This window comes from Helianthus annuus, chromosome 16, assembly GCF_002127325.2.
Source record: "Helianthus annuus cultivar XRQ/B chromosome 16, HanXRQr2.0-SUNRISE, whole genome shotgun sequence".
Lineage (NCBI taxonomy): Eukaryota > Viridiplantae > Streptophyta > Magnoliopsida > Asterales > Asteraceae > Helianthus > Helianthus annuus.
The window spans coordinates 186,342,221-186,364,365 of record NC_035448.2 but is presented as its reverse complement, the minus strand read 5'-3'; the positions used below and the strand labels follow the sequence as shown (position 1 = coordinate 186,364,365).

General features: G+C 41.2%; 1 protein-coding gene, 1 long non-coding RNA gene and 1 other non-coding gene across 5 annotated transcripts; 1 reads left to right on the top strand and 2 right to left on the bottom strand.

Annotated features, from left to right (window-relative positions):
- Positions 1–1,116: 1,116 nt before the first annotated feature.
- On the bottom strand, positions 1,117–1,890 carry LOC110933329. The gene is made up of 2 exons (XM_022176560.1): positions 1,612–1,890; positions 1,117–1,536 (listed from the first exon to the last, which is right to left on the bottom strand). The coding sequence occupies exons 1-2, from the start codon at positions 1,888–1,890 to the stop codon at positions 1,117–1,119; spliced, it is 699 nt and encodes a 232-aa protein (XP_022032252.1).
- A 376-nt stretch (positions 1,891–2,266) lies between these two features.
- On the bottom strand, positions 2,267–16,684 carry LOC110882619. Of its 3 annotated transcripts, none has more exons than XR_004883233.1 (5): positions 16,380–16,684; positions 16,155–16,282; positions 3,091–3,234; positions 2,419–2,616; positions 2,267–2,338 (listed from the first exon to the last, which is right to left on the bottom strand). It is a non-coding gene; the product is annotated as an uncharacterized LOC110882619 (long non-coding RNA). The 3 variants fall into 3 exon arrangements; XR_004883234.1 differs by having other exon boundaries at positions 3,091–3,181; positions 16,197–16,282; positions 16,380–16,683; XR_002560153.2 differs by lacking the exon at positions 3,091–3,234 and adding an exon at positions 2,739–2,833 and having other exon boundaries at positions 16,197–16,282; positions 16,380–16,683.
- LOC118488655 lies at positions 13,501–13,606 on the top strand. Its single transcript, XR_004885199.1, has one exon. It is a non-coding gene; the product is annotated as a small nucleolar RNA R71 (small nucleolar RNA).
- Positions 16,685–22,145: the final 5,461 nt, after the last annotated feature.

The following is a 22,145-nucleotide window of genomic DNA, read 5'->3' as shown; positions in this document are numbered from 1 at the left end:
TGTCTCAGATTTGTATTTTAAGGGGTAAATCCAGGTGTATTGTGTTTTGTCATCGACCAAGACCATATAATATTTAAAACCAGAATGACTCGGTACGGGAGACGTCCACAAATCACAATGAATTATATCAAAGGGTAATAAAGTTTGTGACATAGAAGTAGAAAACGGTAAACGTTTACTTTTAGCAAGTTGACAAGAATGACAGACAAGATTATTATTACGTTTATTGCATGTGATAAAATTATTCGAAACAAGTGAATTAAAAACAGATAATCCCGGATGTCCAAGACGGCTATGCCATGCGTCTTGATCATGCAAGAAATGAAAGGCGGATGCAGTGTTGGTGGTGAGCGGGTAGAGGTGGCTGTCACTATCATGCCTCGTTAGGATCTCCCCAGTCTTGAAGTCCTTCACAGTAAATCCAAACGGGTCAAATTCAACAGAGGTCCAATTGTCAACATTAAATTGACGGACATATATGAGATTTTTAACAATTTTGGGTGTGTAAAGAACATTTTTAAGGTGCAAAGGTTTTGTGGTAGTGGGTATGGTGGTATTTCCCGATCCAAGGATTGGAATACGTTGACCATTTCCAACGAGTATAGAGCTAATTGAACTAGATAACAAAGTGGAGTTTAGTTTACCTTCGTCACCAGTGACGTGAGTGGTTGCCCCGGTATCCATGTGCCACTGATCCTCGAAGTTATTCACGTGCATGCTAGCAAAAGCCATGTGCTGTACTTGGTCATCCGATTCAGCCAGATTAATGTTGGTGAAGGCAGTGTGTAAGTCTGTTGGATCGAGAGCATTGTACTCAGTTAAATGGGCCTGCGCAGTGGAGTTGTTGGCGGATGGAGGCTGCTGTGGTTGGTGATCTGGGCCGCTTGCACTAGTGGGCTGTTGTGGCGGGTTGGTGGCCCATGGAGGTGCGGCCCAACCTGGTTGTGTAGGATATGGACTGGGAGGTGGTGGAGGCATATTCCAGTAATTGGGCCAATTGGGATATGGGCCTGGTGGGTTGGACCAGGCAGAGTGTTGACACTGAGAACTTGATGACAGTGGATAGTGGCGCTGAGAGTTCCATTGACTGGCGTTTCTGGAGTTGCCGGAGGACGACTAATTGCGATAACCCGATCCATGGCGACGATTGCCGCCACGTGAACCACCACGAGAGGGGTCTGACCGAGTGTTTGTGTAAGAGCGGCGACCATGTTGCTGGTTGTCGTCGTGAACTGCGGCTGCTACCACTGGTGTGACAGGTTCTCTAGCGACTTGACGATCGTGATCGGACTGCAACATGTTACAGGCGTCTTCCCACGATGGCAGTTGTTGGATGATAAGGGCTCCAGTGACATCGTACTCAGCGGGTAATCCGCGGACCATTTGAAGGACTAATCGTTGTTCATCGATCTTGGAATCAAGGTCATTGAGTTGGGTGCCAAGATCTTTGAGGCGTTGACAGTAGTCGGCGATAGAGGCGGTGTCACGGAGCTTAAGGCTGACAAACTGTTGTTCAAGGGCGGCAACACGCGGGCCCTTGTTATTGTGGAAGATCCGTTTTATGCGGTTCTAGGCTTCTTGAGACGTGGATGGAGATTCTAGCACACGAACGAGAAGATCATCATCAAGGGTACCATAGATCCATTGCAGAACAATGGAGTCGATTTTCTTCCAGTCAGCATAAGATGAGTCTTCTTTAGATGGAGGGTCTGTACCGTTGATGTGAGAGAGAACTTCGTAGCCTTCGGCGTGTAACTGGAATAGTTTCACCCATGAGGAGTATGAAACTTTCTTGCCATCCAACACACGAACTTTGTGTTGGATGTTAGTGACAGTGTATGCAGGGTGTAAGGGTTGGGTTTTTGCAGGGTTTTCACTCTTGTCAGGCATGTTGAATGGAACAAAGGTAACAGAGAAGTGACAAGGAAAAAAAAGAGGAAAATAGTAGTGGCCAGACTGAAGTCGGCGGTGACCGAAGTCAGGAGGACGTATCAGAGAGTTTTGTTAGGCTCTTGATACCATGATAGTTTGCTAAAATGCTCGATGATTTCATTCCATGAGAACATCCAATATATACAGAGATTATAACAACCTAGGCTTAATTTACGGAGCTAACTATGGAAAATAATAAATACAAATATTACACAATAATCTACAGAATATATGGGTTGACTAACACATTATACCCGTCCTAAACAATCCTGAAATCAACCTAAAACTGTCTTTTTATACGATAAACCTCGCTTATAAATGCCTTAGTTTTTTAAGTGCCTTTCCGCCTTCAAACAATATCCACATATTATTCTCCAGCATCCTTTTACCTAAACTGTTCTTCCACCTAAACATCCAATTCATTTAACAATAATCAACAGTCAATATCAATCAACAAATGCATAGTACTAACTACAAAACACTTACATTTTCAGTCTGTACAGAAAAAACCATGTTACAAGTCGCTGCAGCCTCCTTTTTTGCCGCGCTACCGATGAAACTGTGCAGCTTCCACATCGTCTCGTTATCAAGAACCGCAAGATCAAGCTCAATTTCATCCGCCGTTTGTTTTCACATTTTTGCTAGCTGGATATTGCTTTAACTGGTTTGGTTATTCACTTCAACCTGTTCGGTTAATAACCGGTTATTTTCAAAAAAAAAAAATATTCACGATTAACCAGTACATCAGTTAACAACCAGTTAAAAATAACCGGTTAGTTTTAAAAGATCCCTAAGCAATTACTGACCTACGGTTAAAAACATCCACTAATCGATTACTCCTCGATCAACTATTAACCCGCTACAGTTTCAGTTAATAACCGGTTATTTTGTGCACCTCTACCTACACATTATAAATAAAAAAACCCATCAAACTATCACACTCAACAAAATCAAGCAAATCTTTAAAATCAACCTCTTAATAACCTAGATCTAAAAAAGCTATCAACATTCACAACAAATCTTGAACAACCCAGATCCAATTCATCATAATAACCCTCAAATCACAAGAATCAACACAAATTAACAACAATTGACAACAACCCATTACATATAACATGAACAAAAATGTACCACCAAATAAAAGTACAAAACATTTACCCATCATGAGAGCGTCCACAAGGAGGTAACTATTCTTGAAAGAATTGAAACCCCTAAATGGTGTGCGCCAAAAAGGACCCAAAGGCGGTACCTTCAAGTGCACATAACGATATAATGCAATATACAAACTGAAATCACTATAGCCTAATGACGTGCTGTCGTAGGTACACGCAAATTTAATCCCAATAACAACTATAGATAATGGTAAAGGGTATCGAACTCAGGGAGTATGTGGAAAGTGTGTTGATTTTATAGCTTTGCGAATTAACTACAATTAACCTAATTTGCAGAAAATAAAGTTCAATGATTTGGATTGTTGTTTTAGAAAACTAAATTAATAACTAATTGCAAATAGAAGTTGATTGTTTAACAGATTAGGAGAGCAATGACCATCTTAGGATTCAGTTTCCTTTAACAATTGTGTGCAATTCCAACTAGAAAGAGTTACATAGACATAACTCGTACATACATAATCGAAGTGATAAAAGGGAACAAAGTACTCGGATTCTAATGCGAGGTTGTTTCCCGATGATCAATTAACCAATAACCAACCCTAACCCTTCCCGTGATATCTCGATTGCCAACGGCACCAAGAACGTACGATCGAGACTAGAAATTGCACTACCGATTAACAAGCTACAAACAATTATGCATATACCATGATATTCAAGCAACACAAGTTATCATTCTAGAAATTCAGAAATAAACACACAAAAGTTCAAGATAAACCTTCACCTAAGATGATCACCGAGAGTTTTAGCCACGCATAGCTTGGTGAATCATCATAACAAGTAGTTCAATGTTCATACAAATCAAAATCACAAACCGAATGTTAGAGATTGTTCCAAGCCAAGCAAAATCACCCAAATTCGCCCCTATCCTGTTCTCCAATCGACCAATGATGAGAATACATGAAAAGACATCATAAAACTGCATAAATGATGGCAGTTACACTTTTCACGCAGCCTCCACCGTAACTTACGGCTCCACCGTAAGTTACGGTGGACATGAGATTGTTACGGTGCATCTTGTCTGAGATACGGTGAGTTCCAGGCCAAAATCAGGTCCACTGTAAATTACGGTAGGACCGTAATTTACGGTGAGAAGCTAATTGTTCTTCTTTGTTTCATCTTTTACTCCACACTCGACCCGTTCAACTCCAAACCCTCTAAAGCTGCATTTTTCTTCACTTTAAGCCGCCAAACCACACCTGAGACAGAAGCAACAGTAGTTATCTAATTCGAGATAATTACACACTTAAATGAGGGATAAACTTGTCTTTTAACATCATAAAGGGTTGTCCAATGGACCACCCGTCACATCCCCACACTTAACCGTTGCTTGTCCCAAGCAACTCAGCAAATCAATTTCAAAACAAGCGATCAATGTAAACCAAGCAAAACTATGCAATCCTTTTACTAACCCCTTTTTAACAGCCCAAATAATACACCCCTCTCTAAATCTCTCCTCTCGGCTACAAGTCAGTACTAGCAACGATATGCTAGACACACAAAAGGCAAACGAGTGGTTGCACAAGTATAAGCTTGTACCTATATCGATCCTTCTCCTAACAAGTGCCAAACATGAATGCAAATCAAAGGGACTTTCAAGGTTGTAACGTGGCTAGGTGTATGGGTAGGAAATGGAATATATATGAAGTAGCGAAAATTTAACCCGGTCTTTTTATTACACGAATAAGCAAACTAACAACTACCAAACTAAACTACTAAGTACAAGACAACTAAGCATCCTTTCTTTTCATTTTTTTTTTCATTTTTTTTTCTGAATATTTTTTTTTGTTTTTGTTTTTTTTTCAAGCAACAACCATGCAATAAAGCATCAACATATCTACATCATATTACTACAACTACTACTACTAGCACTAAAAGACCGGGTCAAATTTGGGTAAATTTTTAAGTAAGTAGCTAGGGGTAACAAACGATAAGCTTTTAGGCACAAAATTGGCAACTAAATGTCCAAACCCCCGCCCCTCTCACTACCAAGCTCATATATATAACTTATGAGGTCCAACCCCCCAAATCCCACACTCACACACACTAAAGACGAGGCTACCTAGATGCCCTTATCCTTTTCGCATTCATGTCTAACTAAGGACTCAAACCGCATTCAAGCACAAGTTCTAATGTACCCCCACCCGTAGCCACTCTCATCAAAGATAAGCATTATTTATATACAAATGTGGCTTCAACTCTCACCAAGAATGAAAGGGTATCAAGGGTTGCCGGTGCACCGTTTGGGGTTAATCTAGGGTGTTCAAATTCTCACAATATTTCGCTTGATCTAAATTTTTTTTCAAAATCTCCAAAAATTTCCCCCCATCCCCACACTTGGGATACATTGACCACAATGTATGGTTTTAGGAGGCTTTGATCACTAAAATTCATTCAACATCAACAAAAAGCTTCTTCACTCAAACCCCAAATTTCTTTTTGGATTTTTCATTTTATAATTTTTTTTATATTTTCATATATTTTTTTTAAAACACCAATACACCACCGACTAGCGCCAACCCAAACAAAACATCATAACAAACACCACCCAACCATAAACAAAACAAACTAACAAATATGCACAAACTATACAAAGGAGGAACACAACCTGACTAATAGTAGCGCGGTCCCGGAGGTCCAAAAATGGAAGACATCATGTCGTTCCATTCTCCAAATGCAAATGAGCCGCTACTACTACTTCCTCCTTGTTGTTGTTGGGCTCCCTCTTGTTGCCTCGGATCAATCCATTGTGAGTGGTGAAGCTGTGGAGTCGGATACGACACACTACCATTGTAAGGTGGTAGCGAGGCATAATCCACATGTTGTGGATCCACAACTACCGGTCTCCCGGCATGCCAATCTGCGTGCATCCTTCTCTCTTGATCGTCGTAATACCGATTATTCATTTCCACCTCTTGGGAATACGCAAAAGTGCGGTTCCACGCCTCACTACGATCAAAATTTTGTTTCAAGGACCGCTCTATGCTTGCACTCATCATGGTATTTTGATCATATAACGTCCGCTCCGGACCCGACCAAGTTTCAAAAACGGAAGCCGGAGGACGTTGGTTTGCTATCACCTCTTGCATGGTACCTTCATAAGCCCACCCGGGCACATAAGATTGCTCCGTATAGTCGTAGAAAGCACCACCATAACCTCCACCTGGGCCCCCTTGCGCCAAATTCACATTAACACCACCTTGCTGTTGCTCTTCATAATCTTCATCCCCACTCGGGATCTCCGCCTCACTCTCGGGTTCATCCTCTTCACCCGTTAACAAATCTCTAGCACCCGCCTTTAACGCTCTCCATCTCTGCCCCTCGGATTTAAGTTTATGATACCGCTCCGATTGTGTGTACGTCCAACCAATTCCCAACTTGTCTAACGTAAACAGTTGATGCCTTTTCGTTTCCCCTCGATCTTTGGATGTAAGAGCCTTTTGTTGCTTCATTAACCCTGTAATTATTCGACAATACGGGACGATATCCCTTCCATACTTATTCCGGCAAATCCATAAGTGGTTCATGATCAGATAGCGTATCGGAAAACGCGGAGACCCATGCATTAGCGAATAAAGGACGGGTACCTCCGGGAACCTCACCTGCTCTTTGTCCCCCCTTCGTGGAATAACATTGAGAACACAGATTGCTAGCAGCAATTTAGCTTCTATTTTTAAGTTCTTCCGGTATAGAATACCACTGTATTTACCGGGTAAAAACAGTGTTGCCAACATGTCGTTCCAACGGGGGTGCTTCTCCGGCTTCACCAACAGGTCGTCAAGGGTGGGAACCATATAATCACGGGCTGGAAGGCTATCGTATTTCCCGAGCTTCTTCAATGTATCAAAAGACATCTCCACTGGAACCCCGTGAACTTCACCAATCAACTTCATTTGCGATGGTCTTTCATATGTGTTGCATTTAAGAGTCACCATCCACTCTTGTATCTCGGTGATAAACAAATTGTTTTTATCTTTATCAAAACATTTTAATGCCGACTCCCAACCTAAAGCCCGGAACTTGTCAAACACCCCAAACTAACCAAGCTCAACTTCCCGGACTTCCCTCTCACATATAAAGGCCGCTGCCTTATTCTTCAACTTATTCATGCGGTCATGATAGAGTGTTGGTTGCCACTCCTCTGGTTGCTCATCCAAAGGACCCGAGTTCCATATCGGCTTTTCCGCCGGGTCCAACTCCATTTCTTCCTCGCTCCCACTTTCACTTTCATCCACTCGGCCCAAATATTGTCTCTTTTTCGGTTGTTGTTCCAGCTGTTTACCCTTCCCTTTCGATGATGACGAACTAGATCCCGCTTGTTCTTTCGTCTTAACCATTTTCCTGCACACATTAGAACAAACAACACAACCAAACGAAACCAAATTAGACTCTTTTCTCCAAAATATCCCCACACTTGCTTGTTACTATGGTTGTGGATGCTAGTGAACCAAAACTTTTTATAAATCCCCTTTTTTTTTCAAAATTTGGGCATGATGTCTCTACCATGTAGAGGTTCCCAAAAATTCACTACTTTAATTACAAATCCCACATCTACAACCATAACCATGTTCAAATAACCAATTTCATGACCATATCTAAGAACAAGCAAGTGGGTATGGGCAAATAACCTAAATGACCTTCATTCTCACAATGTATCATCAAAATATAGTAAATAAGCTTTCATACCTTAGTTTGAAGATGCAAGAATGCTTGTGAAACAAAAAACTCCCAAAACCCCTAAAATTTTTTCGAACTAGGGTTTGAAATTCGAACCCTAAAGCTTCATTTTCTCGTGAATCTCTTGTCAAAATCAGAAACTACGTGAAAAAATAGTCGAGATAGACTCCGATTTCACTTAGTTTGGACAAGAATTGAGAAGGTTATGGAGAATTGAAGGTTGGAGAAGAAGATGGATTTTTGTGGGTCTTTGTGAAAGAGATGGATGTTGATAGATAGAATGAAATTGTGTGGTTGGGGATGACTTCACGTGACCATATGTTATTATTTATTTATTTATTTATTTATTTATTTATTTATTTATTTTTTATATATATACATGCCGAACCAGAACGACGTATTGACTTAAACTGCACACCGTAAATTACAGTCAGACTGTAAATTACGGTGAAACTTGAACACAAAATTCTACCGTAAAACAGTAGCGATGCACCGTAAAGATCAAACATTTTTCAAATCCACCGTAAATTACGGTGAAACTGTAAAGTACGGTGGTCGCTGGGCATGTCTGATATGCTGCAAAATGCTATTTTTATGCATATTTTTCAAGTTGTTTTTCAATTTTTTTTATGTTTTTAAATTTTTCAAAAAGGTGTAAAAATTACCCTACCCCCTCGAAAGTCCCGTGTTGTCCTCAACACAATGTTAGAATAATTCGTGACCTGAATATCCCCACACTTGTTTCAAGCACGGATTTCAAGGAAATACGGTAATTGTACAAACTATACAAAACAAAAAAAAACAAAACACTACTATTTACACTACCAAACCTGGGCCTCTCATGGTTGTTCCTCATCGACCGGGCGCAAGATGTAGCCCGCTTTATCAAGCTCCAAGTTGTTGATGTCGTTCCCCTCCAAGTATGGCTTCAACCGGTGACCGTTCACCGTTTGTTGTTTAAGTGTTTGCTCATCTTGGATGTCTATGTCACCAAACCTTCCAACTCTCCGAATGACGTACGGGCCCATCCATTTGCTTTTAAGCTTGCCCGCGAACATCTTGAGTCTTGAGTTGTACAACCAAACTTTTTGACCCACTTCGAACGTTTTCTTTCTCAATTTCGCATCGTGCACCTTCTTGAGTTTATCTTTATAAGCGGATGCACATTCATACGCCTCGTCTCGAATCTCTTCTATCTCGCTTAATTGCAACTTTCTCAACTTCCCCGCCTCATCATAATCCGCGTTTACCGTCTTAATTGCCCAATGTGCCCGATGCGCTAGCTCCATTGGCAAGTGACAACCCTTTCCATACACCATCCGGTAAGGCGTTGTGACAATAGGAGTCTTGTAGGTCGTTCGGTATGCCCATAATGCATCGTCTAACTTACTCGACCAATCCTTCCTATCCGTTCTTACCGTCTTCATGAGAATTTCTTTGATTTGACGGTTGGACACTTCGACTTGTCCACTTGTTTGCGGATGGTAAGGTGTGGCAATTCGGTGATTCACGCTATACCTCTTCAATAATTTCCCAAAGTTGAAGTTCTTGAAATGCGAACCACCATCACTTATAATAACCCGCGGAATGCCAAAACGAGAGAAAATGTTGGATTGAATAAATTTACAAACAACCGAATGGTCATTTGTTCGTGTTGCAATAGCTTCAATCCACTTCGAGACATAATCCACCGCTACCAAAATGTATAGGAAGCCATTCGAATTCGGGAAGGGACCCATAAAGTCTATACCACATACATCAAATATCTCTACAACCAAGATTGGTTGTAACGGCATCTCATCCCTCTTCGATATACTTCCCATTTTTTGACAATTTATACAATTTCTAGCGAACTCACATGCATCCTTGAAAATTGTGGGCCAATAAAACCCACATGAAAGAACCCGATAGCCTGTTTTGTGCCCACTAAAATGACCCCCACATGCAGACGAATGAGCATGGGTCAAAATTTCCAACACTTCTGTCTCGGGCACACACCTTCGTATAACTTGATCCGGTCCAATCTTGAAGAGATCCGGTTCATCCCAAATATATTGTTTCACTTGAACCATAAATTGTTGTCGGCGCTTCTTGGTCCAATGACTTGGGATAGCACCCGTGGCTAAGTAGTTAACATAGTGAGCATACCACGGCGCGACAAAGGTGGAAATGGCTAGGAGTTGCTCATCGGGAAAACTTTCATTGATTTCACTAACATCATCGATCCCTTCCACCGGAATACGAGACAAGTGATCCACCACTACATTCTCACTTCCCTTTTTGTCTCGGATTTCTAGATCAAACTCTTGTAGCAATAATACCCACCGAATCAAACGAGGCTTCGCGTCCTTTTTCTCCATCAAATATCGGACCGCACTATGATCCGAATAAACCACCACCTTGCTCCCCCAAATATACGAGCGAAACTTATCCAAAGCATACACCACCGCTAATAGTTCCTTCTCGGTTGTGGTGTAATTAAGTTGTGCTTCGGATAAAGTCTTGCTCGCGTAGTAAATCACCACCAGCTTTCTATCAACCCGTTAACCCAAAACTGCACCAATAGTGGTGTCGCTTGCATCACACATTATCTCGAACGGCTTCGACCAATCCGGTGGTTTCAAGATAGGAGCTTTGACCAAATGTTCCTTCAAAACAGTGAACACTTGCATACACTCGTTAGTAAAATCAAATGGGACATCTTTTAATAACAAGTTGCATAAGGGTTTGGTGATAACACTAAAACCCTTAATGAAACGTCTATAAAAACCCGCGTGTCCCAAGAATGACCTTACACCCTTAACATTTTTCGGAGGTGGTAAAGATGATATTACCCGTATTTTTGCCTTATCCACCTCCATCCCCCTTTGAGAAATTACATGACCCAACACAATGCCCTCTTGCACCATGAAATGACTTTTCTCCCAACTTAACACTAAGTTTTTCTCAACGCATCTTTTTAACACTTTTTGTAATTCGTTGAGACAAGCATCAAAACTAGTGCCAAAAATGGAGAAGTCATCCATAAATACTTCGAGCGACTCTCCAACCATGTCCGAGAATATACTCATCATACATCGTTGGAAAGTTGCCGGAGCATTGCACAAGCCAAATGGCATCCGCCGAAAGGCAAAGGTTCCATATGGACAAGTGAAGGTGGTCTTGTGTTGGTCATCCGGGTGTATTGAGATTTGATTGTAACCCGAATACCCATCCAAAAAAACAGTAGTATTTTTTACCCGATAATTTTTCAATAATTTGATCAATGAATGGTAGCGGGAAATGATCCTTAGAAGTGGCGGCATTCAATTTCCGGTAGTCAATACATACACGCTACCCGGTAACCGGTCGGGTGGCAATTTGTTCACCACTTTCATCTTTGACTACTTGAATGCTGGCCTTCTTAGGCACAACTTGGGTGGGACTCACCCAAGCACTATCCGAAATCGGATAGATGATTCCCGCGTCCAACCATTTAATTACCTCTTTTTTAACTACCTCCCGTAGGTTCGGATTCAATCGCCTTTGAGCTTCTCGTGTCGGCTTTGCATCTTCGGTGGTAATGATCTTATGCATGACAATGGATGGACTAATTCCTTTGAGATCGGCAATCGTCCATCCGATAGCTCCCTTGTTCTCTTTCAAAACTCCCAACAACGCTTGCTCTTGTGCCAACTCCAAATTAAAGGCAATAATGACCGGTAAAGTGTCATTATCCCCTAAAAATGTATACTTCAAGTGGCTCGGCAAGTCTTTAAGTTCCAACTTTGGTGGTTCCACTAACGATGGTTTAGTACCCGAATATATCTCCCCCGGTAGACCTTCAAATTGATGAGTCCATGGTGGTCTACCTTCTTTCAACGCCATTGCATCTTGCTTTTCCTCTTCAACCCGGAGTGCATAAGCATATACCTGTTCAAAAAAACCACACAGGCAAACATCCAAACCATCCTCCTCATACTCATGCGGGTTGCATCCATCAACTATATCTGCCATGAAACACTCATCAACACCATTAGCATTAGAATTGTTAGTAAAAACATTCAAACGCATTTTTCGATTCCCAAAAGTCATGTCAACCGTACCAAATCTACAATCGATCACGGCATGAGCGGTGCTCAAAAATGGCCGACCCAAAATTACGTTTTGTTGTTGTTTTGGGTCCGCGGACGAGTAGTCCAAGACTAGAAAGTCGACCGGGTAATAAAACTCATCAATTTTTACGATTACATTTTGAACCATACCCCGAGGTAGCTTATGATACAAGTCGGCCAAAACAACCGTTGTCTCCACCCTTGCTAACGGACCAAAATCATATTGGTCATATAAGCCCCCCGGTAAAATGCTCACCCCGGCTCCAAGATCTAGCAACGCCTTAGCCATTTGAAAATTACCAACTTGTATGTTAATCAATGGCGTGCCCGGATCTTGGAGCTTAGGAGGAAGCTCCCCATTTAAAACTGCACTTACTTGCCCGGTTAAATCGACCCGCTTAGGCACTTTCTTCTTGTTTTGCCTGTTTTGTGTACATAACTCTTTTAAAAATTTGGCATAAGCGGGTACTTGTTTTATTGCATCAAGAAGTGGGAGGTTAATTTTAACTTGTTTAAACATGTCCCACATTTCTTCTTTTTGGGGACCTCTGGATGCAATAAAATTTTTCTTTCCCGGGTCAAGTAAAGTCGACGGAAAAGGGACTTGACTCGGTTCACCCTCAACTTTTTCACTCTTTTCATTTTCACCCAAACCCGGTTTGTTAACATTTAATTCTTTTGGTTTTACCGGTGAAACATCATCATCACTATCATTACCCGTTATGTCCTCAACTACCCCCTCAACCAATTCGGGTGACAAATTGGCTTTAAATTCTTTTCCACTTCTTAAAACACAAACATGATGAACATTAACATTACCTCGTGACGTACCATGCGAAGGGTTTACCTTAGTGTCGCTAGAAAGTTGACCCTTGTTTTTCTTCAATTCAGCCACGTCGGTTGCTAGTTGACCCATTTGGGTTGTTAGTGATTGGATGCTTTTGTCACGAACCTTATCCTTTTGCATTCGAACTTCATCAAGTTGGTTCCGTTTTTGCATCTCCATTTGCATGCTTTTTAGCATCTCCATCATCTCGTTTCCACCCGAAGACCCCCCTTGTTCTTGACCCGTTTGATATTGTTTTTGATAGCCTTGGTTGTTCCCGCCTCGGTATCCACCTTGGTTATTGTAGGGTTGGCGTGAACCAAAGTTACCTTGGCTACCTTGAAAATTCGGGTTAGCTTGATTTAAAGGGTTCCCATACCGAAAATTTGGGTGGTTCCTCAACTCGGGTTGGTAAGTATTAGAGTTCATGTTGTTGTAGTTTCTACCACCCCCTCCTTGACCTTGAACCGCATGGACTTCTTCATATTGCCCTTCCACAATCCCTTGGCAATTTTCAGCCGCATGACCTATTTCATTACACAAAGCACAAACATCATAAATTTGGTTAGTAGTTTGAACATTACCATCATCTATGGCGTGCACTTGAGGTCGGGCAATGACCGGTCGTGCTCTCCTTGATGCTTGAGCTTTCCTCTTTGATGTAGTTGCCATGCTTTCCAAAAACTCCCAATCATCGTTCTCATAATTTGTACCGAAAGTCCCACCGGTAATAGACATTAAATCACGAGCATCTTCGGCACTCAACCCCTCGTGGAAGGCATTCATCAACTCCCACAATTCAATTCCATGGTGAGGGAAATTCTTTATCATCATATTGAATCGTTCAAATGCCTCATGGAACATTTCACCATGTTGTTGTTGGAAGCTTCTCAACCCCTTTCTTGCATCGTTGGTCTTTTGGGCGGTGTAAAACTCATCCAAGAAAGTTTGTTGCATCTCCCCCCATGTATATATGGATGCCGAAGGTAATGTGTAGAACCATTTCTTCGCCTTATCTTCCAAAGAAAATTGGAACAATACCAATTTAATATTGTCAGCCGAGAACCCTTGACTCCCAAGAGTGTTACAAATCGAGTCATAAGCCTCCAAATGAAAGTAAGGCTCCTCCGTTGCTAACCCCTTATATTTTGGTAGACTTCGCAAAGAGTTGGTCCTCACTTCAAATGTTCTCCCTTGATCATTGTGAGGAATGACTACCGGTGAAGGGTTTTGAGTGATTACCGGCCTAAAATGCGCTTCGATGCCCCTCACATTTTCTCTAAGGTGCCTCCTTGGTACACCGAACCTACCTCTTGGAGGAATAGGACCCATTGGCCTTGGTACTTTCTCTTGTGGTGCAATTGGTTGTTGAAACTGTTGTTGTCGCATCAGTGGGCGTTGAGGTGGTCTTTGAAATTGTGGTTGTACATGTTGCGGCCGGACTTGTTGCAATGGGATAGGATGTTGCATTGGTGGCCCTTGTGGTCTTGGCCGAATGTGTTGTGGTATGAGTTGTTGTTGTTGTGGCATTCCACCGACACTTGCCATCCCTTGAGATTGACTTTGCACATATCCAAATTCTCCTTGATCGCCATAACCCCCGTAAGCATACCCATCTTCATCATAACCCTCAAACTCCTCAAATCCTTCATCATACCCATCTCCTTGAATTCCCGACGATTGCCCAAATGGAAGGGTTGAATATTGAAAACCCGCTTGGTTCGATGGTCTGAATGTTGAAGTTGCATGGACAATGGTCGAAATTGGTGCTATAGTATGGCTTGAATATGACGGACCCGCACCCGGGAAGAAATGGGATAATGGTGGTATAGTAGTGGAAGGGTTAAAGGTAATGGTTGGTTCTTCTTGGGTAGTAATGGGTTGTGTAGTGTTGGTTGGTGTAGTGTCATGAGGTGGAGTAGGAATTGTAGTGGAATTTGGTATGGTTGTGTTTGGTGATGGTTGTGTTGAAGTAGGTATAAATGATGAGGTCGTTTGACCCGTTGTAGGTGGAATTTGTGAATCAGCCATGATGTTTCTTGGTGTAATTGGTGAAGTGGGTGAACCAATGATTCAGTTTTCTCGTAGTAAAACCCTGTTTTGCCTTAGCGTTCTTTCGATTTCCGGATCAAATGACAATGGTGACGCTTTGTGAGAGCCTCTAGTATGCATGTACCTGTAGAACTTGCACACTAAACACACCAGTGTAAACCCGAAAATAACAAAGCAAAACTAACAAACTGACACACGTTGCGCACTACTCCCCGGCAACGGCGCCAAAATTTGACGTGCTGTCGTAGGTACACGCAAATTTAATCCCAATAACAACTATAGATAGTGGTAAAGGGTATCGAACTCAGGGAGTATGTGGAAAGTGTGTTGATTTTATAGCTTTGCGAATTAACTACAATTAACCTAATTTGCAGAAAATAAAGTTCAATGATTTGGATTGTTGTTTTAGAAAACTAAATTAATAACTAATTGCAAATAGAAGTTAATTGTTTAACAGATTAGGAGAGCAATGACCATCTTAGGATTCAGTTTCCTTTAACAATTGTGTGCAATTCCAACTAGAAAGAGTTACATAGACATAACTCGTACATACATAATCGAAGTGATAAAAGGGAACAAAGTACTCGGATTCTAATGCGAGGTTGTTTCCTGATGATCAATTAACCAATAACCAACCCTAACCCTTCCCGTGATATCTCGATTGCCAACGGCACCAAGAACGTACGATCAAGACTAGAAATTGCACTACCGATTAACAAGCTACAAACAATTATGCATATACCATGATATTCAAGCAACACAAGTTATCATTCTAGAAATTCAGAAATAAACACACAAAAGTTCAAGATAAACCTTCACCTAAGATGATCACCGAGAGTTTTAGCCACGCATAGCTTGGTGAATCATCATAACAAGTAGTTCAATGTTCATACAAATCAAAATCACAAACCGAATGTTAGAGATTGTTCCAAGCCAAGCAAAATCACCCAAATTCGCCCCTATCCTGTTCTCCAATCGACCAATGATGAGAATACATGAAAAGACATCATAAAACTGCATAAATGATGGCAGTTACACTTTTCACGCAGCCTCCACCGTAACTTACGGCTCCACCGTAAGTTACGGTGGACATGAGATTGTTACGGTGCATCTTGTCTGAGATACGGTGAGTTCCAGGCCAAAATCAGGTCCACTGTAAATTACGGTAGGACCGTAATTTACGGTGAGAAGCTGATTGTTCTTCTTTGTTTCATCTTTTACTCCACACTCGACCCGTTCAACTCCAAACCCTCTAAAGCTGCATTTTTCTTCACTTTAAGCCGCCAAACCGCACCTGAGACATAAGCAACAGTAGTTATCTAATTCGAGATAATTACACACTTAAATGAGGGATAAACTTGTCTTTTAACATCATAAAGGGTTGTCCAATGGACCACCCGTCACCTAACGAATCGAAGAAGAAAAAGTATGAATAAGTGTACATACCTCAACATTGCTGTGTCTTTGTTCACATAGACATTTCCACAAACAGGTGGGGTACATGTAAATGATGAGATAAAGAATCTAGTTGCCTGAATGGTGATCAACTTGAATTTCATACAACAACAACATATGCTGACAACAAACATCTAACAACCAAACAACAGATTAATAGATTAAACTACAAACCTTCAATTATGTTAATATCGGACGGGTTGAAGGGAGACGCGAGCACTTTAACACAGACGTCGTTTGCTTTGATTTCAACCGGCGGAAATTCGAATAGCCGTTGCCGCCAGATACAGCGTCAAAAGACCGCCGGCAACGAGGGGCTTCCTCGGAACAGTTGCTTAGCCGTGGTATTCGAAGACGGGGAGAGAAAGATTGAGCTCGGAACAGCCGCCGATTGGATAGATTTAGGGTTTGTGAGAGCGTGTAATTGGCAAGGTTGGAATGATTGAAGAGAGAGAGAGAGAGCGACGGTGTGAAGGGAAATAAGAGAAAAGAAAATCCCGCCCAAGGGGAATTCTCTGGCCTAAGAGGGTCTCCACATCACCCAATTGATTGCCTAAGAAAAGGACATGTGGCATTAAGTGTATTTTTTTAGTATAATAGGTAGATTATTCAATAATAGAGGCAATGAATTATGATTACCTGGATAGTCTCTGTGGTTTGCTTTTTTTTTTCACCTTTATTCTCTAACTTTTTAAAACTACAGCTATAGTCCCCAACTTTTCAATTTTTGTTCCCGGATAGTATCTATGTCTAACATTAGTTAGTTTTCTAAATTAAGAGTATGTGAAATGACAAAAATACTCTTACTATAAAACAAAATAACTTAATAGATTTATTTATTTGTAGGATCCACTCCTTTATAAAAACAAAATAACAACCCCACCCACACCGGTGTTGGATAGAGTGATGATGCGGTGGTGAATGGTGGTCAGATGTGGTGGTCAGGAGAAGGTTTCCTGGTTGTAGAGGTGGTGGTGGACGGTGATGCTTGGGGTTGAGGTGATGAAGTAGGAGAGGAAGGTGGGTCTTATTTGTTTACATTTAAATAACAGTGGTAGGCCCCATTTCTCTTTATAAATGCTTTGTTAGTTATTAATGTTTTATATATTTTAAGGAAATGGTATTTAGGTCATTTCACACCCTCTTAACTAAGAAAATTAACTGAAGTTAGGCCCGGGGACTATCCGGGAACGAAAATTGAAAAGTTGGGGACTATAGTTGTAATTTTAGAAAGTTAGGGACTAAATGTGAAAAAAGGGCATCCGGGCATTTAACTCTTACGTTTAGGTATCAGCGCAAAATTTGCTCTAAACCCTAGCCCTTCACAAAACCTCAGATCACGTGTCTGCCACTTCCCCATCGTTTATTTTATTTTATTTTTTTCCGATCCCAACTTTTCTCTCACATCAGCCATGAGCGATTTTTAGGCAACCGATGCTGGTTCTTCATAGTTCATCCAATCCCAAAACACCTACCCTCCATCCGGTTTACACTGCACAAATATCCAGAACAAGGTGCATGTTCTCGATGGTACCAAGGTCACTTACTCGTCTTGGGTGAAGCTTTTTCAACTGAATGCTCGTGGTTACAAGGTCACCAAGCACATCGATGGCACTCTCCCACCGGCTGAAACTGATCCTGACTACGAGTCATGGATGGATATTGATGCCATTGTTTTACAATGGATTTATGGTACCCTCTCTGACGATCTCCTGGTTCGGATCCTTGAACCCGAATCCACTGCTTTGACGGCTTGGTTACATCTCAAAAGCCTGTTTACCAATAACAAAGGTTCTAGGGCAGCCAACCTAGAACATCAATTCATCAATCTTACACTGAAGTCCATATCGTCTCTGGATGCCTATTGCTAACGACTGAAAGAGATAGCCAATCAACTTGCCGATGTAGATCAACCAGTCTGAAATCAACATCTCATCCTTCAATTAGTCAGGGGCCTACCGTCTGAATATATACCACATCGAGTATCATCAACAAGGAAATCCCTACGTGGGAAGAAGCTGTCAGTCTGCTGCAATCTGATCAGCAGCGACAGAAGGCCAAGGATTCACTTAATTCTTCAGCTGCCTCGCATACGGTCATGTCAATGACTGATGATCAGAAACCATCTAACCGCAGGCAGCAGCAACAAACTTCACGCGATGGTGGCGGATCATATAGAGGTGGCGGTAGGGGAACAACCGCCGCAATGATAGTTCAGGTCAATGGCAGCAACATTCTGGTCAATAGCAGCAGTCTGGTCAATGGCAGCAACATTCTGGTCAACAGCAACGGTTTGGTCAAAAACAACAGTGCACGTTCACTAACCACAGGCAACAAGACTACGGCTCAAGTTCAAGTCCTTCAGGCCAGCCCCGTAGTTGGTCTAGTAATAACAACAATCGCAACCGCTCTTCTAGACCCATGGGTCGTTGGCCCAATTGGTGGACGACCCAATCCCCGGCCCCGTGGTATCCCCCACCCCTGCCCATACCCGACGATGCAAGGGTAGGCCTTACCCTGGCCTCATGGTTTCGGCCCACAGAACAACCAGGCCCAATCAGTTGCAACCCAAACACCATAGGCCCATTTAACTGAAGTGAACCCAATGGATCCTCAGGCCCTTGCTGATGCTTTTCAGGTCTTGAATGTTCAAGAAACTGATGATGGTGAAGACCCGTGGGATATGGACACTGGTGCTACCAATCACGTCACTCGGACCAAGGTAAAATCTCTATTTTCCATGATTTTTGTCATGTTATATTTGTTAAAGTTGGTAATGGTAATCGAGTACCAATTCACGGATTCAGTAACACCACCATTACCTCGCCTACCAAAACTTTATCCTTAACAATGTCCTTTATTCACCCCACATCGTTAAAAACCTCATTTCTGTTAAACAATTCGCAAAAGATAATAATGTTTATGTGGAATTTGATCCGTATGATTTTTCTGTGAAGGACTACAAAAGTGGGAAGATCCTGACCAGGCATGATAGCTCAAGCCCACTTTATCCTCTTACAAAGAACAATGATTCAGCTTCCTCTTTTATTGCTTCCTCTTCTTCAACCGACTTTTAGCATGATCATCTTGGTCATCCAGGACATCATATTATGGATTTTGTTAATTCTAGTCATTTAGTTTCGTGTAATAAGCGATCACAATCGCTCGTTTGTCATTTTTGCCAATTATCAAAACATAAACGTTTACCATTTGTTAATTTAACTTCGTCAGGCAAGTTAATGGGTACACAAGTCGTAGAAAAGAAAGCCGCATACTTTAATGATTTATGTCACCCACTTCTAATCCACCATCCAAAATCACTACCCTAAGGGTGTGGTCATGACCCAAACCACTATTTTCTTATTTTAATTTATTTTTATGAAAATGAAATATTGAAAAAGGAAAAGAGGCCCATGGTTGTCATGGTTTAATCTATGCCAACCATGGTGGATGACTGGATGAGGCAAGGAAGTGGTAGCAACCCATTAATGGTCCTATGTGGCATTTATAACCCAACCCATACCTCCCACACCCTTTAGCCTTACTAAGGCTATAGGGTGTGGTCATGACCCTCATGGTCACCATGACCCTCCACATCAGCGTCATGTCACCCACTTCTAATTCATCATCCAAAACCACTACCCTAATGGTGTGGTCATGACCCAAATCACTATTCTCATATTTTAATTTATTTTTGTGAAAAGGAAAGGGAAATATTGAAAAAGGAAAGAAGTCTCATGGTTGCCATGGTTTAATCCATACCAACCATGGTGGATGAGGCAAGGGGGTGTAGCAATTCATTAATGGTCCTACGTGGCGATTGATGACCCAATCAATGCCCCCACACCCTTCCGCCTAGAGATGGGCATATCCAGTTCTTTTTTATACCCGGAACCGGTTCCTAACTGTACCCGGTTCTTGAATGAGTGTCAATGGAACCGGTTCTTGGTGTAATTGGTTCTAGTTCTTACCCGGGTTTTAACCAATAAAATTAGAACCGAGTGTAACCGATTTCGAGTAGGGTTGGAACCGGTTCCTCTGAAAAACCAGATATGTTGGGTAATTCAAAGAAAAGCTGCAAAAATACTGTTGGAATCGATTCCAACGGCTATAATGCCGTTAGAAACCGATTAATGCTTATTAAAACTAGTTTCTACTATATATATCCATCTTCTCCTTTCATTTTCAAGCATCCACTTCAAACATACAACACTTACACCTTTAAATCTCTATTTTCAAAGATCCAATGGCGTGCAATGGCGAGGTTGTGATGGTTTTGGAAACTAAACGAAACCCCGCAATTTGGAAGCACTTTGACTTGTGCTTAATGACTGATAGCCACGAGATGGCAAAGTGCAAAGCTTGTGGGAAGTTCATGAAGGCTACGGCCAACTCCACGCTAAAGAAAAACATCGATCGTCATTGTCCGGTTACAACGGCGAAGAAAAATGAAACGGGTGAAGGATCCGGAGCCGATTCTTCGAATGTTTAGTGTGTTTTATGTAACCGGTTTAGTTAGGTTTAGTGTTTTATGTAATGTAGGATTTGTTTAATGTAACTGGTTCTAATAAATATTTATGTTTCGGTTTATACCTTGTAGTTGTAACAGGTTATAAAAAAAATTCACATTAATAAAAACTTAAAATAATAAAAAAAAACCCGTTTTTTTTATAACTTGGAATCGATTCCAACGGTAACGTAATCAAGACTTTAATGCACCAGGTCTGAACTGGTTATGAAGGAACCGGTTCCGGGTAGGGACCGATTTTATTTATAAAATGTGGAACCGGTAAGAACCTACGGGTTTTTTGAACCCGGAACCGGTTCTTCTATAAGACGGGTAGGGACTGGAACCGGTTCCAGATCGGTTCTACCGGGTCGGGGTTGAAACCGGTTATTGTGCCCATCTCTACTACAGCCTAATATTTACTTTCTAACAAAATCTCCCAACATCTAACATTAGCAAGAAAGCCCAAGCAGAATTTGTTTGATTTCATAGATGATTAAAATAAGTTGATATTTTAAATAATTCCATATCTTTAGTGATTTGATGCTTGGTATGGAGTTTACAAGACAAAATCGTGTTAAACGGATTAATATTTTAACTGATTTGATAGTAAATTATCAAAAACGACTACATAAAGTCATGAAGATTGCATACATCTATATATATAATAAATAAACAAGATGTGGGACACGTGTCCATATATGGTGCAACCTCACACAACTTTTGGCGGGAAACTTAGAGAATGGTGATGTTGCTACACGGGATCCGGTTAACATATCCATACCCGCAAAGTTTTGACCCGGGTATATAAGAGTAAATAAAAAGCCCTAATTTTTGTGGCTTAACCTTCTTTTGAGATTTTCTCTTCATCGATACAGTTTTTTCGAGTCCCTTTCAGCGTGAAGCAACCAATTTTCATCATCAATCCAGTATTTCCCTAAATCGGTTTGTCTATTACCTTTCAGGAACGGTTTCTCGATATGTATTGTTTCATTCTTCTTTTTGATTTGTGTTTATAACATATAACACTGGATTGATTAAGCAACTTTTGGGATTTCATAACCTAGGTTTTGTGCTTTTGGTACCATACATCCTTCTTATTTTGTTCCTGGTAAACAAATCAGTTCAGTTGTATTACTTTCGTTTCATTTATCTCCCGTAACATGATCTTTGTTCGAATGTAAGGAATAAACATTGGGGATACATGCGGATTCTGAAATACAGAAGCTAGGGTTAGCAATTTTGTTACAAGGTTTGATCCAATTTTTTCCATCATAAACTGCTGCTTCATTTTATTCAATATTTTTTTGTTTATTTGGTATGTTCTTATCGTGCTCTTCCTTGATTTTGTATTCATTTGGTGATTTTCTTTTCTTTTTCATACTATTCAGGTATGTAAGCACACCAAAGCCGTATATGACTAAAAGTAAGTT

Excerpts from the sequence above, each read along its gene's own strand:
- LOC110933329 (XM_022176560.1), bottom strand. The coding sequence starts at position 1,890 with ATGCCTGACAAGAGTGAAAACCCTGCAAAAACCCAACCCTTACACCCT. Across the intron at positions 1,537-1,611 it reads CCCTTGATGATGATCTTCTC|GGCCCGCGTGTTGCCGCCCT; the intron begins GTTCGTGTGCTA and ends CACAATAACAAG.